General features: G+C 40.9%; 1 protein-coding gene across 4 annotated transcripts in view; it reads right to left on the bottom strand.

The window, feature by feature from the left end:
* Positions 1–17036, bottom strand: part of SENP6 (SUMO specific peptidase 6) — an 85556-nt gene extending 68520 nt beyond the window's left edge. For all 4 annotated transcript variants that reach the window (XM_075498223.1, XM_075498224.1, XM_075498225.1 and 1 more), the window contains exon 1: positions 16751–17036. In XM_075498223.1, coding sequence (XP_075354338.1) covers positions 16751–16799 — 49 coding nt within the window. In that variant the 5' untranslated portion in view covers positions 16800–17036. The remainder of the gene's footprint in view (positions 1–16750) is intronic.
* Between the last annotated feature and the right edge of the window lie 915 nt (positions 17037–17951).

Raw genomic sequence — 17951 nt, 5'->3', positions numbered from 1 at the left:
AGCCCCAGAAACTAGATGGAATTTAAATGGACATCTTAAACAGGTGTATCTAACATATATCACCACTTTTTAAAATAATTGTGATCAGTTCCATGTCATTTTTAAAAAGCCAATTACAAAAATTTGCTGAAAAAATAATTAATATTTTAGTTCTAATAAAAACTTTTATGGCATTATTAACCACATCCTGAAGCCACCCTTTTAAAAATCTTCATAGTGTCTTTTTGTGTAAAACCCAAAACAAATTTTGGATTACAAAACAAACTATGCTTGTAGGAAGAATGGGAGAAAGCACATTAACACCTTCAAGTTACTGTGTGTGGACACTGTTTTGTAAACTCCTTTAGCAGGAGTTTCTGTCATTCAACAGTGTCATTAAGCAATTCCAAATGGGAGGAAAAAATTTCACAGTGACTTCATGAAATAAGAGCAAAGCTGTGCATTTGTAAAAAAAATCCTTTAAAATTCTGCCTAAAACACTGAAGTGAGGACTGACATATACAGTATTTAGTGAAGTCCTAGTGTCCAACAGAAGATATCATCATAGAAGACTTTTTTGCACATGTTGTACCCTGTGCTCTAAGGCCAATCATTCCATATGAATCTATTTTACAGCTGTCTAGAAAAACATACCTATTTCTTTTTATTGTTTTGGATATGATGCTGTATTGGGTTTATGTGGCAAGGTTTGGGGGGGGGGGGGGGGGGGGGGCTGCACAGGTGGCTTCTGTGAGAAGCTGCTAGAAGCTTCCCCTATGTCTGATGGAGCCAATGCCAGCCAGCTCCAAGACAGACCCGCCACTGTCCAAGGCTGAGCCCATCAGCAACAGTGGTAGCGCCTCCAGGATAACATATTTAAGAAGGGGGAAAAAAAACTGCTGTGCAACAGCAACTGCAGTCATAGAGAGGAGTGAGAATACGTGAGAGCAACAACTCTGCAGACACCAAGGTCAGTGAAGAAGGAGGGGGAGGAGGTGCTCCAGGCACCAGAGCAGAGATTCACCTGCAGCCTGTGGTGAAGACCATGGTGAGGCAGGCTGTCCCCCTGCAGCACATGGAGGTGAACAGTGGAGCAGATATCCACCTGCAGGTCATGGAGGACCTCACAACAGAGCAGGTGGATATGCCCTGAAGGAGGTTGTGACCCTGGGGAGAACCCACGCATGAACAGGCTCCTGGCAGGACCTGTGGCCCCGTGGAGAGGAGCCCACGCTGGAGCACGTTTGCCGGCAGGAATTGTGACCCCATGGGGGACCCACACTGGAGCAGTCTGTTCCTGAAGGACTGCACCCCATGGAAGGGACCCACGCTGGAGCAGTTCGTTAAGAACTGTAGCCTGTGGGAAGGACTCACGTTGGAGAAGTGCATGGAGGACTGTCTCCTGTGGGAGGGACCCCATACTGGAGCAGAGGAAGAGTGTGAGGAGGAAGGAGCAGCAAAGACAACGTGACCACAACCCCCATTCCCCATCCCCCTGCACCGTTCAGAGGGAGGAGGTAGAGAAGTCAGGAGTGAAGTTGAGCCCAGGAAGAAAGGAGGGGTGGGGTGAAGGTTTTTTTAGATTTGTTCTTATTTCTCATTACCCTACTCTGATTTTGATTGGCAATAAATTAATTTCCCCAAGTCGAGTCTGTTTTGCCCATGACAGTAATTGCTGAGTGATCTCTCCCTGGCCTTATCTTGACCCACGAGCCTTTCGTCATATCTTCTCTCCCCTTGTCCAGTTGAGGAGGGGAGTGATAGAGCAGCTTGGTGGGCACCTGGCATCCAGCCAAGGTTAACCCACCACAGATGCCAGATGCATTTACTGGCCACATGAAGACCAACTTTTCTAGGAAAGCAACTTCTTCAGATGTATCACTGGATTGCCAGAAGAATGCCCCACCACACCCAGAATACAGCAGTAGAGACTTTAAGGTTTCTGTTACAACACACAGAAGCTTTTATAAGTCTTTCGTCTGCTGAGATCACATCTCTTTCTGCGTTTCCAAGAACAACCCTAAATATGAAACCTAAATTAAACAAAGGTTTGGTTCAGGACCAAGGATTTTTTTCCAGGAGGACCTGAAGTTTACATTCTTTTTCCCTAGTTACAGTGGTCTGAAAAAAAAGAAATTATACAAGCTTCATCTTACAAATGCTTAGACCATCACAACTGCAACCAACTCATCAGACACTGCAGCATTCACACAAAAAATGCAAATTAATTTAAATGTGCTCAGAATCATTGCCTTCATCCAGACTTATGTTTAAGTAAATTAAAAAGAATGCTGCTGAGCTTTCTAATCTGTTGTTAATTTAGAGTCATCACATATATTGTTAAGAGGATACAAGTACTCATAAAAATCTGACACAGAAATTCTTTTTAATTGTTTTACTTTCCCCATTGCTTCATTATTCTTTCAGACAGGCTTCTCAGGCTTCTATGTAAAATAGCTTTTATCTTCCAGCTTTGATACCATCAGCTCTAGTACATCAACTGTGTAACCACCGTGAGGTTGCATTTTCACGTTCTGAAGCAGCACTACACGAACAGGTTTACACCCCCCTCACACTTCCTAAAAGCTGGGGCTTCTTGCTCTTGTCGTGCACCCTGCGTATGTCAGCACAGCTGTTTCTTCACTGAAAGCAAACCTGGAGAAGGAAACTCATTCAGGAAAAAATACCTTGAGCAGCGGGGGAGGGGGAAAGATATTTTTCAACCGTATCAGTTCCCTCTTCTGTTCAACCACACTATCATAGCACAGCTGTGACAGCACAGAAGAGGTAAGGGGCATCCAGGAACTGCGACTGTTTTAGGCACTAAGGATACCAAATAAATCTGCACAGAACCATAACCTAACCTACATTTAAGCAATAGATTCTAAATCTGTACCTTTAAAAGATGCTTTAACTTTCCTCTCCCTAAATTAGCTGCAGATGCAAAAAAACTGTCAAAATCACTGCCAATAATAGGCAGTAATCATAAATTGATAGTAAGTGAGATATTACATGAAGCATGGAATTCAGTAGTAAAGTTCTATGACACCAGTGTAACGGATACAAAGTACGGACATTCTTTCACACCTGAAGGCAATTTAATTTCTCAGATGGCTAATAAAAACCCCACCCTTTCAAGAATGTGATGTCAAAAGAAAACCAAGGATAAATACAGAGCAGCCATTCCTGGACAGAAAGTTCGCAAAGAAAAAGCATTTATAAGAGATCTGTAGTTCAAAGGGGGAAAATCATCAGCATATTCTGATAAATGACTTCTTTTTTTTGTTCAGGACTTTCATACACATTGGGTTGCTTACAGTACAGAATATAATGTCAAATGATTGGACTTAACACAGAGCTGCTTAAGTTCGATGATTTGCTGAACTGTGTTTAACATTTTCCAAGTATTAACAAGGAGTAACAGAGGAGGATAAAAGGACAATAGAGCTTTTAAGTATGTTAAACATTTTCTTTGCGATGTCCTTGAAGGTTTTTCTGGGAAGATAGTGATAGTAACCACACAATGGACAACTAGTGCTTCTTGACCTTTTCTACTGATTCTCCCAACAGAGATGTAGACGTACCACCCAAGGACACTGCCCTTACGATAGCATCAGAAAACAATGCAGAAGTACTTCAAGACTGCTTCTTTACACCAGCAGCAAAAGGAATGCTAAGGAAAATGTGGGCCCACTGCTCAATGAGACAGGAACCTAGTGACAAAGGACTCAGAAAAAACTGAAGAACTTGATCCTTTCTTTTTTGCCCCTCCAGATTTCACTGCTAAATTCTGCCCTCTGACCTCCCAGTTCCCCAACTCCACCAGGAGAACCTGTGGGAATGCAACATCACCCATTGTTGAGGAAGATATGATTAAGGAACACTTAAGCCAGTTGTACATGTAGAATTCCATAGGATCAGACAGGATGCATCTGATGGTGTTGAGGAAGCTTGCCAATGTCACTGTTAGGCCACTCTACATTATCTTTGAAAGGTCATGGCATGAGAGATGTTCCCAATGACTGGAAAAACATCATACCAATCTTCAAGATGGGCAACAAGGTGAACTACAGGCTAGTCTGCTTCACTTCAATCCCTGATAAGGTTATGGATCAACTCTTCCAGGAATCCACTCCCAGCTACATGATTACAAGGAAGTGAACAGCCAGCATGGATTTACCAAGGGCAAATTGTGTCCAACTAACCCAACTGCATTCAGATGGTTGGCTGTGTAGGTAAGGGGAGAGCAATGGGTGTTGCAAGGCCTTTGACATCATCTCCCACAAGGTCCTTATAGCCAGACTAGAGAGACATGGACTGAGTAAATGAATGAGAAGGTGAGGGGAAAACCAGCTGGACCATTGGGGTCAAAGGGTGATGACCAGCAGTACAAATCCAGCTGCTGGCATCCCTCAGCAATCAGTACTGAAGCCAATACTGTTTAATGACTTTGTTAATAATCTGGATGCTGGGACCAAGTGCACTCAGCAAGTTTGCAGACGACACCAAATTCGGGGAAGTTAATACACTGGAAGCCAGGACTGCTATTCAGAGGGACCTGACAGGCTGGAGAAATGGGCTGACAAGAACCTTATGAAGTTCAACAAAAGCAAATGCAAAGTCCTACAGCTGGGACCAAATAAGCCCATGCAGCAGAGCAGGCTAGGGGACAACTGGCTAGGAAGCAGCTCTTCAAGAGGATCTGGGGGTCCCAGTGGCCAGCAAATTGAACATGGGTCAGCAGTGCATCCCACAGCAAGAAAGGCCAACCACATGACATATTAGCAAAAGTTTAGCCAGCAGTCAAGAGAAGTGACCCTTCCCCTCCATATGGCACTTCCATACGAAACTGTAACTGGAGTACTGCATTCAGTTTTGGGCTCTCCAGTATAACAAAGACATTGACACTAGAGCAAGTTCAGCGATGGGCTGTCAAGATAGCCAGAGGGATCGAACACATGACATATAAGGAGAGGCTAAAAAAGCTGGGTTTATTCAGCCTTAAAAAGGGGGGAGGGGAGACCTTTTTCCTGTTTTCAACTACCTAACGGGAAAGCAGAGAGAAGATAAAGCCAAACTCTCCACAGAGATGCACAGCAAAAGGACAAGAGGCAATGGACACAAGCTGGAACAAATCAAATTCCAACTCAATGAAAGAATTTATTTCTTACCATAAGGGTGCTCAGGAATGGATCAGGTTGACCTGTGAGGTCATGGAGGTTGAACAAAGCCCTGAGCAACCAGCTGTAACTGGGTTTGGTTTGGACCAGAGGTTCCAACCTGCATGACTCCAACCAGCAGTCAAGTAAAACCAGTGACTACTCGTAGATACAAAGCATCACCTAAGGCAACTGCACCATCATCACAAACACTTCCAAAATGAAGTACCTCAGCCACTTTCCTTCTTTTTCCTGAATAAGTCTGCCTCCCACTCAAACTTTCCACGCAAGTAAAATAATTTAAACAACATCAAAAGCAGGATCCAACAATAAAGGAAAAAAAAAACCAACAAAAAAGTCATTTTTTCATCTCTAGCATTATGAATATACATAATTCTCTACTTACCCAAGACCTCTATTGCTAGACTGCAGATATAGTAAAATTCAGAAAGAAAGAAGAAAGTTTCAGCATTTTTATAGGAAAGATAAATATAGGAGAGATATCTTCCCATTTTCTAGGAAAAATTGGAGGATAATAGGTTAGGATGGGCTAGGGACAATTTCTGAACTGCCAATTTACTCTCAAAATGTGAAAAAGTATCTAAAGTTAACAAGCCATTTCAAGGAAGATGACATTTGAACAAGAATTCCAGAATACGATTTCTGTGGAAAATCAGTATGTGATGTTAATCACATACGATCTCAAATTCTGATCATTGGAAGAGTTTTATAAGATAAGCAAAACACAGCAGGAAACCTTACAGTATATTATGTATCTGATTTGCACACTTCTGATTTTGGACTTAGTTATGCACCGTGGGATCCATCTTCATAAAAAAAGCTAAGCTTGTGCAGCTGAGCATATAGCAGCACTAAACAAACAGCAATCTATTTTTAGAAAGCGCGGAAAGGCAGTTACATACAGAGTAAGATTAACAACCTAGCCTAAGATTAACAACCTAGCCTAACTACCTGGAAATTAGGCAACCAACACTTTGAGAAGGTTTCCAGGTTTGCTGCAATAATTGGAACGTCAGGTTGAGATAAAGCACTGCATCCACGTTCCAAAAGGAAGAAGAAAAAAAAAACCAAGAATTTGTATTATTTAACACTTCTGGATTTATCCTGCAAACTTTCAAAGACGATGTCAGATAGATATTATCCCCTCTATAAAAACATACAGAAACTAAAGTCCAGAAAGGTTCCATGACTTCTGCAAGAAAATAACTTGCAAATGTAGGATAGAAGAAGAAACTCTAAAATGTAACTAAAGCAGAAAAAAGCAAGACACTTCTTTGATGTTGTGAATTGTTCAAAATTCATCTGAAATGGACAGCAAAAAAAGCACACACAAACAAAACACTCAACAACCAAGAAAACCTCAATAATTTGGTCAAATGAAAGAGGCACATCTCAGAAAAATCTGAGTAGGGAAAGGATGAAAGGAGGATGAAAGTTAGTTAAACTCTAAGCTGTGAGAAAAATTTGCATTTCCCTTTCTATAAAGGCCAAAGACCTGGGTTTTTTTCCCCTATTCTTAGTGACACTGGCAAGCTTTCATACCCATATGAGAGGGCAGTCAACTGGATTAGATTGCTAATATGGCTGAAAAGTAATACAGACTAGCTCCACCAACACTTCCCCGCTCAGGATTAGTTTTCTGTCAATTTAGTTTCTTCAGCCAACTTGCCATGAAGCCAAAGAAGTGCTGGTGTTGACTTAAGCAAAGCTGTGAGCCCGCTGTCTCTGGAAGGGGCAGCAGAACTGTCACTCTGAGCAGCACAGAGCAGTTAGGAAGACCTGGCTGTGTTGTAAATTGCTGTCACAATTACTTGCATGGCCACATAGTATGGCCCCACACATGGGGACTGCTAAGAGTTAGAAAACGACCCTGCAAATACACACACAGTTAAAAATCAAGTAAATCGTGTCTGTTTATATTTGTGTTGCATTCCTTTGATTTTGTTTTTTTTTTATAGGCAACAGCCTCCTGCTCACACTAGATACACTATATACTTCAACTCCCTTTGCAACTAGAGATCATCAGTGCAGTGAGTCATGATGTAATGCAACTACGTTACTGCATTAAAAACACAGGAATCTTCGTAATGGAAGTATCAAACTTCAGTAGACCTAACAATGAGTTTAAGGAACACTGACAACTGCTAACTAAACCACAGCATGCTAAAATTCACTAAGCAGGCTTTATTTTTGAAAAGCTAAAAAATAACTTTGACATTCCTGGAAAAACAAACATCTCAGTAATTACTTGTAAAGGCAGAGAAGATGAGGAAGTGCTATCAATCAACTAATTTTTAATATAACAAAATAACACGCCAGCTTGCTAATTCCAGCCAGTTATGAACCTACTTTTCAAGAAATATCACTCAAAAGACAGCTAAGGCAAAACATCCAACTTCTTAAGAAACCATCCTGCAACTGGAGGTAAGTTTCAGCCACCTTCACCCAAACATGAAATTCATTATTACCTTGATCTGTCAGTTCTTTCTCTCACAGGGGACAGAGTAAGTCTTTCTTCCAAGTAAGAAGCAGTGCCTTTTCCATCTAACAAAGGCTTTGCTAGACAACAAACAACTTCTTTACTACATTAATGACAGATATTTATTTTTCGTAGTATTCATGAGGTAAAGATTGAGCTACAACATATTTGCCTTGCAGCAGAACTAGTAATCTCAGTTAAAGGTTTACTGCCTCACTGTACCAGGTATATGCAATCATAATAACCTGGACCAGACTAGTCCAAAGTTCACTTTTGAAAGTTTATTCCCAATTGTAAAGGATCCTTAAATTGACTCTTGAGCAGTACGCCTTGGTAGAAATAAAGTTACAAGGGACTCTAGTAAGTGTTTCTAAAAGAAATGAGCCTCAGAAATTACAAAGGCAATTGTAAATATGAAACCTAACATCTACTGCATAGTTCAAATTCTCATCTAACGGACTCTTGAATAATCTTTCTGTTAGACTGTCATATTAAATTCTGTCATCAGCAAGATATTCATATTTTGCTAAATGACCCATAAAAATTGGACATGCCAAACAAACACAACATTATATCCTACAACATTAATAAAAATACATCAGCAGAATGAATTTTTGTACAGGTGAAACAACTGTATGGCACTGGATAAAAACATTCTCATGAAAATAACAATTATTTTTGCAGCTGTTTCTTACAGACATAAATGTCTAAGATTACATAATATTAATCATTTCATATAATATTATGTTTTATCACACTAGCAAAATATTGTTGGTATTTATCATTCCTAAAATATGGTTATGGCAAGTCTTATAAAAAAAAAACAAAACAAAACAAAACAAAAAACAGGGAGACTTTGCTCAGCTACAGCTTATATGGTCTGAAAACAAACAAACAAAAACCCAGGAAGGCTTCCCACAGAGTTTCTGAATCATCACTGTTCTTTATTTATAATCATTCAAGATTCAGTCAGAGAAAGATATTCCAAATTCAGTGTCTTTCACTCCAAATTATTCTTTCATAGGAATTACTAGGACATGCATTCAGAAATGTTTCCTTGCCTCATGCAGCACTTGCCTGTTAAAAACTTTTTAAAGGCCTGCTGACCAACCTGGGAAGAATAACCACAGCCTGTTCATTTATTCCCTCCAGTCTCCAGCCTTCACCATAAACTTGTTCTGTGCAGAAGTCAGCCTGTTATTTAAAATAACTGAATTTCCCTGGGCAGAATAAAGCTGCTGTTACACAAAAGTATTTATTCTAAAGTTTAAGTTATGTATTACACCTTAACCTGACTTAACAGCTCACCAGAGAGAGATGAAAGGGGGAATGTCCTACTCCTCTCACATGCAGAATCTGTCTGCTCTCACCAATCCAAGCCATTGTCCTGCCTCTCCCACTTACCCTCCAGTGAGCAAATTCAACAGAGGTTTGGCAAAGTGCCAATCTGGTAAAACAGTACACAACAAATTCAATCTCTTTGGCAATAAACTGGTAAGTCTCAGGGGTGGTGGACAGTACAAGACACACCATGAGGCCGGAATCGGGGGGGGGCAAGGGGGGAAGAGAAGTAGACCTCTCCCTCCACCCCACCTGCAGCAGTGAGCCCTAAGAGCAGCACAGCTGCAACACATAACTCCCTCTAATCAGTTAATAACTTTCTGTTAGTGCCTATGCCCAAATGAGTTAATAATTTTAAGCCTTGCAAAGAGAACCAATAAATAGCTGGCATGCAGCTTTACATCCAAAATGGAGTCGGAGCATAAGATAAAAGCAGCAACGTCACAGTCCACTGGTTTAGGGAATTCATATACCCAATATATCATTAGCTTATACAAGACAATAGCATTGCACCTTAATCATTTTACTACTCTTTGGACAGTTTATTTTGAAAGAATTCTTTTTAAATTTGATATCCATGCTGCAAATTGCTAGTGTACATTAAATACAAGACATCAGTACTCATGTATTTACTACAGTCCTTTCAATAACCAACTATCCTCATATATTAGAACATACGTACTAGAACATAATTCCTTCCACAGATTATTTAGAAAAAAGTTATTCCAACAGCAGAATTGTCAAAATGCTATTTCTTTAACTCGCAGCAGACATTACACCATAAATAAAAACAAAACAACTTCTCAGAAGTTATCTGCTCTTAATCATTCCTGTTAGCTACAGTACCCAAATAACCATTAGCCATTCTGTACTCTGATTTATACTAGACTGTAAATCAGAGACTGAATTCCATTTGGCACAATCCCCAGTTCTGTGCAGGGAGACTACACCATACAAGAAAATTAAGTAAGTTTTCAGTACTTTTACGACATTCTATTGAAAGTACTCAAAAGACATCTCACAAATGTGTCTATGTACTAATGAACTACTAAGCTTTACTTATAAAGTGTTAGTAGTTCTCAAAAAAAGGTTCCATGTGTCACTGAAGTAGGCAGTGATTTAATGATTAAAAATACACTATTTGATTTTAACCCATTATTTAAGAACTGGTTATCTTTTCCACATTTCCTAAAGGAAATGAAATTTCATGGCCTCAGTAGCAGAATTAAGAACATTTGTTATCTTATATTCGTGAAGGATCAGGGAAATAAAGATTGCCATGTAATTCTTTTTGCATCATGATATCCATCAACACAGGCTGCTGAACACCCACTATGGAAATGCCACTTACTCCTGTGAACAAAACATTCATAAGCAACTGACTTGACCAACACAAAACACCAACTTTGACTTCACCACGCCTTAAGATCAGCTCCACCTGAAAATATTACACATGCTAGGCTGCTGAACACAGTAAGAGGAAGTTTAGGAACACATGCTTTTAAAAATTAAGTGTGTAAGAGAAAACCAGGTTTAATTCTATATGACAAGTAAGAATAGTAATATTTTTACTAGTGCCTTAATTTTCTTAATTTTAAGCAAGAAGTAATAAAGTACAGAGCATCAGACAGATTTCCACCTATGTAAGAATATCCCTACCTTAAAAAAACCCTCCAAACCAAAACCAAATAGGTGCTAAAACATGGGCCAAAAGAAAGGAACTTTCCATATCTGCTCCGCTCCCACCCCCAACAGAAGTGCCTTTTAGAACAACCAAGTTAAGAATTACATTTGCCCTTTTTCCCCAAAAAAGAAATTGTTTGCTCTATGTCTACGCCTCCCCCACCATAACAGCTCCATTTTTATTTATCTTGCTTTCTTAGCCTTCTGCAGTATCTTAAGCTATCCTGCACGCTCTTCCACTCCTTTCTGCAACACACACAGAGATGGAGGCATATGCTGTCCTGTGTACCGAGCCCTCTAGCTGCCCTGACCCCTGACTGCTCAGCCAGTATATGTACTAAGACCAGTTAGCAGCAAACCAAACCATGCTGAGGCAACACTGAAACCTTCACTTCAGGGACACTAATTTTGACTTCCCTGTTTCATGGAAGTGGGCAAATTTCACAAAATTTCTAGCTATTTACCTGTGAGATCTCTACTCCTCTGCAAACAAAAGGGTTTAATAGCTATTAGTGGGAAAGGAGGAGACCATATGATGAGAGATGACTCTAAAAAGCCTCATATTCTTATACAGCAATATTTAAAAGTTATGAGTTTGGTGATTAGTCTCACATTATAGGACCTGCTACAACACAAAACACCTTGACGCCCCTCAGTTATCTCAGTTAAGAAGCACAGCTAAAACTCTATCGACAAGGTGAAGTCTGACACTGCACTGAAATCCATGCATAGTCTTACAGAAACAACAGTAATAAAAGCCAAAGTTGTTGTTGAAATCATTACAATAAATAATTCATTATGTTTTATCCTTGTACATAAAACAAGAAGCAAAAGACTAAAATATCCAAATAGGCTCATCATAAAAGTATCTGTGCATGCAAGACGTTTCCAAAATGTTGGTTTATGCTTGCTAACAAGCCAAATATTATGTTATTATTTATGTTATTACTATTACTTTTGTATTTATACTTACATAAAGAAGAGTGTTACAATCTCTTTTAGGAACATTCCCAATTTAATTTTTTTTTTGGCCACTAAAAACCAGTAGAATTTCTGTACTTTTTCTGAGGAAAGAGTAGTGCTTTCCTATCAAATCCAAGTGCCAGAAAATAACGGATGAGGCATCCCACACAAGACAGTTACTCTTCCACCTGAAGCTTCTGTTCCACTTTCTGCAAAATTATTACAGCAGCAGCTACTTAGGAAAAACTACCAAATAATAAATGACCCCATAACGAAAATCAGAAAATTGCACAGACGCTTTCCAACTCAGAAAGCCAAGGACAAGCCTGGGCTCCTAGAATCCTATGTCTCAAAATTAAAAACAAGCTGCTGATGTGGAAGAGGACTTGGGCACAGGATATTACTTTAGAATGTGCTACCAAGCATATTACAACATATGTTTATAGAGCATTAATAGAGAAATGAAGTTTATTTTTAGTATCTTTCTACATGTTTTAAGAAGCAGCCTTTCTTAATCTTTCATGCCACCTATCACTCCAGTTAGATTGGCATATACAAAAAATAAGACAGTAAGAAGATAGTTTCAATTTGACTTTGTTGAGAAATAGTTGTCAACAAGTGGGTTTCATTCCTAGAAAATAATCTATCATTGAAGTCAATGAAAAGGTTTCTTATTCTTAAAAGCACTGGAAAAGACAGCTGAACAAAGATTTGAGAAGACACATATGCAGTGCTGGAAAGAAATTCTGAACAGGTCAGAGAACTGGGAGACATAAGCAAGCCACGGAAGACACACGAATTTCCCACTTTCAGATAGTAAACTACTCTCAGGAAAAACAGAAGAAACTAACAGAACATGTCCAGACATTGATGGGACTGATGCAAATCAGAGAGGAATTCAAGAGCATAAAGCAGGAGTTTGATTATGAGAGAGACATGGAAGGTGGCAAATGGTACCTGAAACATCCCTTCCTCTCATTTTCAAGCTAATACTTATCTCCACTAGGTCATAAACAAAGTGTCAGAGACTGCTTTGGAGACAATTGCAAAAAATGAATAATTAAATCTCACTGTTAAAAGAAAAATAAAGAGAAGAGTCATAGCAGGTAGAAAATTTTCAAGTGTTCTATCTGAATATAAACTCCACTCTGGCCTCCTAATTTGTGTTACTCTTGTCAGAGATTTCTCTACATGATTAAAAGAAAGGGGAAAAAAAAGCAGGAAAGGCTGATCACCACTTCAAATGGCAACTCTATGTCTGTACACTAATATACAAATGCTGTATGTTTCTGTACCACTCCATAATCTCAGCTACCTTTAAGAAAATACACAAGCCTGCAACTCTTGCTTTGGTGAAGACAATTCTTTACATGTGAATGAAAAACAAAGCAGTCTTCTAGAGTCCTCTGGCAGACAACTGTGAAGTTTATTCTGCTGCTGCTAATGGGTAGTCCACATAGTTTTCTCTATTGTTATTATGAAACCTGTAGCCAAGAAAATGGAATGAAAATTGAGCAAATTCCTGTCATGATTGCACTGAAATCTCTCAGCAGCTCTGTAGGTAGGGACTGGCAACATTCCTTAGAAAGGAGGTCCTTAAAAAGAAACTTCAATATTGGTTCTCAGTATCACTACTGTAACCACCAGGAGACTGAAAAAAGAAAACAGGAAGGAATAAAACGTTTCTCCTTTCTTCTGGAAAATACATGCATTTAGGAATACTTTAAAGTTTGCCTGTTATCTACTGCATAAACACAGGGAAACTTCAAATTTAAGGGTGGAAAAAAGGAATTACCATTTCCTTGCAACTCAATAATATCCAAGGAGGCAGAATATAACAAGAGTTCCCACAATTTTTCTCCAGGGGTAACGATCAACAGTACTCTATTCCTACATGTTGAACATCCTCCTATTCTAAATACAAATAGATTTGCCTATCATTGCTTTATATTTTAGGTGTGACTATCAATTGAAAAACACAGGAATTCCTGCAGATGGAAATCTCTAATCACTATATTTCTAGTCCTCCAAATCCGGAAAGAATTCCCATGCAACAGGACTACTTTGTTACCATGAATTTCTGCATATTCTGCCCGTAACTTTGAAACCTTACTGTAGGAAAGTAAATTCAGAAAATGAGGGAAAAGTTTTACTAATTCCACTTGCAAACTAGCTTAAATAATAAAAATAAGGTACTTTCCACACTTCTGAATTCTAACAGTCCTGACATTTCAAGAAAAGTAAACACACAGGTCATAAATATCAATGTATGTAATGTCTATCAACTGTTAGTGCTGCTCCAGAGTGGTAACAAATGAAGCTTTAAAAAAGTCAAACATTATAGTTCTAGGGATCTTTTTCACATTTTCCATAAAATAGTCTATACAGCGCAGCATAAAAAATGATGACAAATTAGATATGCAAAACTGGACAAAAACCATGTACTAGTATGAATCACTGTGTTCAAGAACAGCATTACCAGAAAGGCAACAGATAAATCACTCAAGGAACCCCTTCCAGAAAGACCATTTTGTTTTTATTAGAGAATAAAATAATAAAAATATTAAAAGGAAGCACCTTAACAGCAGAATGACAGCTATATTTCTTCATAGTAACATCTGGTACATTAAATGAGAGAAAAGCAGTATCTTACTGGACATGTGGAATCAAACGCAAAATTCTGAACAACTATCATACTTAAAAGCAATTAACTTCATTTAACTGTATCTTTACCTTAAGTCTGACTGATAGTCAACATAAGCATGATGGCACCAGAAGTTTCTGTGTACATATCTATATACACACACACACACATATAGGTACATACTTAAACAGCATAGTTTCCACTAGGCTGAGTTCAATTAGTGATAGATCTAACATCCATTTGGCACATAATTCATTTTGCACATTAATGGCAGGGATGGACAGAGCAGTCCTCCCCCTCCTCTCTACCAGCCTTTAATATAACACTACCAAAACCATCAAGTAAACAATTTTTGGTTGTTGCTTACATAGACTTCAACAGAGTCCCTTGAAATATACACGCTCAGACTAGTTATAGATGTAACTCTAGGTTCATGTATTAATCATCATCTTGCAATAGAAGTTGCCATATTTCCTACTCTATACATTTTTATCCCCATTTTTGTCCACATTATACTTGTTTGACAAGTCTGGCACTCTCTTGCTTGTCTAGCCTTTGGATAACGGTGGTTCTAACATCATTAGGTTGATCTAATGTACTGCTACATGTTTCCAGATTAGAGATTGCCAAAAAACCCACATAGAGATATATATTCTATGCCTTTACTTTTTCCTATAAAGTCACCATCACTAATAAGAACTTCTCAAATAATGTCTGAAAGCCTTCTTTTTCCTTTGCTTCATATCAGTACAAAGTTTACCAGCTCTTACTAGATCTGCTATAGTACTATCACCCCATTTGGACTTGGGCCACCCTCAGAAATTTTTTGTCACCACCATCCACATTAGGTTTTCTTCACACGTGTGCACACACACACCCTTAGGGTTTCTATCATATCATCGGTCCTAAAATTAACATGTCCCCAAATAAAGGGGAAACACAAAACCAGCTGATAACTCGGTTCACCAATCGTGGAATACTGAAGCTTTGAACAGAGATGCTATCCAGAGTCGTGTTGGTCCTGCTGTTGGAAAGAGATCTCAGAAGTAAAAAATGTGCGGGCGTTGCACATGAAACCTGTCTTTTCTTAGCCACCTGTCCAACCAGCAAGCAGCCAAGGTGCACACAGAAGACAGTGACTAGTCATCACCCTGACACTTTTAGTTGTCTGCACAAACCTCACTATATTCCACGGAGAGAGTTCAGGAAAAAATGGAGTGTCTGCATTTCACCCCCAAACACTTTAAAGGTAGAAGGGAAGTAACATGACAGCTGTTAGTAACCAGAAAGAGTTTCTGAACATCAGAATTTCAGATTAATTATTCAATTATTCAAAACAACAAGCAGTATTTTGTTCACACAGTACTTTTATTCCAGAACCTCTAATAATAAAAAACAAAATCCAACATCCGGCAGCAAGACAAAATCTGCAAGAGGTATGTTCTGTATAATATAGGTACTACAAAATCTCCAATGCTAAACTTAACCCTGACTTGAAAAACTCTACTTATGAAGAGTAATTTATTTCATTACATATATTTTTCTTCGATATCATGGTAATTTAGCAGAACTTAGCAGGCTATTGGCCTATGTCATCAGGATATGTGTTTATAGCAATTTTGCAAGACTACAATAGCAGATTTTTCTTTTAAATCGGTGAAACTGTAAAGGCTCGACAGTTAAAGACATTCAAATTTCAGGAGACTTTTTGCATTATAATTAAAAGCTTTACAGTGACAAAAAAACCCCACCAAACCCGTACATCAAAAAAATTACTCAAGGGTTTATAAACGCTAAAGGTTTCTCTCAGTTGCAGCTGACATTCATCATCATCTTCGTATCACAAATGTAAGAATGATCCCCCTCCCAAAATTAACCTCAGTCCCAAACCTTTAAAGTAGCATTTTAGAAGGAGACAAGACTCATTTTACGGTGGGGGGAAAGGGTACGGGCTAGGCCGGGGCCTGGGAGCAGACTAAAAGCAGGGAAATGCAGCGGGGAGGCGGCACAGCAATGCTCGCTTCCCCTCCACACCTGGCGCTAACCTTGCCCGGCCGCCCACCAGCCCACCGCCCCTCCGAGAGAAGATTCCTCCCGCTGCGAAAACGGCCCTGCTACACCGAGACCAGGCTGCTCGCAGCGCTCTGCCCCTACAAAGAAAACACTGTACTTCCAAAGCCTCAGAAAATTAAAAGAAAGAAAGAAAAAGATATCAAATCGCCCTCACTAACCCCTCCCTCAAAAGCAGGTCTCTTTTCACCAAATCAAACCACCCCTTACGGCACCCACCCTTCCCCCACCACGAAGCCACCTCTCATTGTCGTCGTCCCCCAAAAGGGACCCATTCCTCCCCCCCCCCCCCCCGATGCACACACACGCCCGCCTCCCCCATTCCCCAGTCTGTACCGTGCCCCTTACTGGTTGCCAGAAGGGAAACGCAGCCCATGGGCCACATTCCCCTCCTCTCAGCCATGCACGCACCTTCCAGAAACAAGCTGTCTCTGCAGCCGCCGCCGCCGCCACCGGCCATCTTCCTGCTGCCGAGCCTCGCTCCCTCACTCCATCGCCCAGAGAGGCGGCGGGGCCTGGCCCTTCCCCCGGCCTGCGCGCTCCGCCGCCCACCCCCACTGCGGAAGGCTGGGTGACCCGCAGCGGCGGCGGCGCCGCCGAGGCCCGGCCCTCTCCCGCTCCCCAGTCCGCGCGCACGGCGGCCCGGGCCGCGCTGCCTTCCGGCCCCCGTGCAGGAGGAAGCGGCGGCAGCGCGCCCGCTCCTCCCTCACCGTGTCCGCCACCAGCAGCCCCCCGAGCGGTTGCCAGCCGGGCCTGGCCCAGCAGCCGCCGATGGCGCTCGGCGGGGGAGACGGGCCTGGCCGGGACTCCGCCGGAGGCGCCTCCGAGCACACGGGGAGGACGAGGAAACGGTGCGCGCCGCGCTGCCGCCCCTCTCCTCCATGAACGGCGCGGCGGGGCCTCACCAGCGCTTCCCTTCCGAGACCCCCGGCTCGCCCGCCCCGCCGGCTTCCCCGGCCCCTAGACGATAAAATGGCCGCAGTAGGGCTGCGCCCGGTAATGCCTCGGGCTCTCCCGCTCCCGCCTTGATCGGCTCGGAGGCAGCAGCTTTTGGGAGGTGAGGAGGTGGATCGGACTGCGTAAAATGAATGAACTTTCAAGAGTGCGGGAGTACACTGCGCAGGACTGCGGCCCGCTGGTCTCTCACCTCACTCACGCCCGGGCAGAAGGCCGCAAAGGTCTTACGAATTTTTATCAGTCATAAAATCCTCTGTGGCCCTGTCGTGGCATACTTAAATCCAAAACTTGGATTCTGCAAAATGTACAGCATTGTCAAGCCAACTGTACAGAAATTGCAAGTCATGGCTTCAGGTATATTTGACTTGTAAAATGAAAAAGTCCATTTTTAGCATGGAGGTTTTACATTTTAAAAAGCTGTCTTGTGAAGCCCAAGTACCTAAGTACCAAAACCATACATCCTTTAAAAACTGGAAGGTAAATTCTGACATTCTAGAGTTAGGGAAAACTAGATACTCCTTTCTTGGACAGGTTCCTTTATCTGGAATTCTACTGACCCCACTTTTACTGCAGAATTGGGGAATTTTTATGTCTAATTTAAAGTACCTAGTTTCTAAAATTACTAATCCCTGAAAAGTGAGCTTCCAAAAATGCT

Source organism: Mycteria americana, chromosome 3, assembly GCF_035582795.1.
Source record: "Mycteria americana isolate JAX WOST 10 ecotype Jacksonville Zoo and Gardens chromosome 3, USCA_MyAme_1.0, whole genome shotgun sequence".
Classification (NCBI taxonomy): Eukaryota; Metazoa; Chordata; class Aves; order Ciconiiformes; family Ciconiidae; genus Mycteria; species Mycteria americana.
The sequence above is the reverse complement of the archived record's forward strand: the minus strand, read 5'-3'. Positions and strand labels throughout refer to the sequence as shown.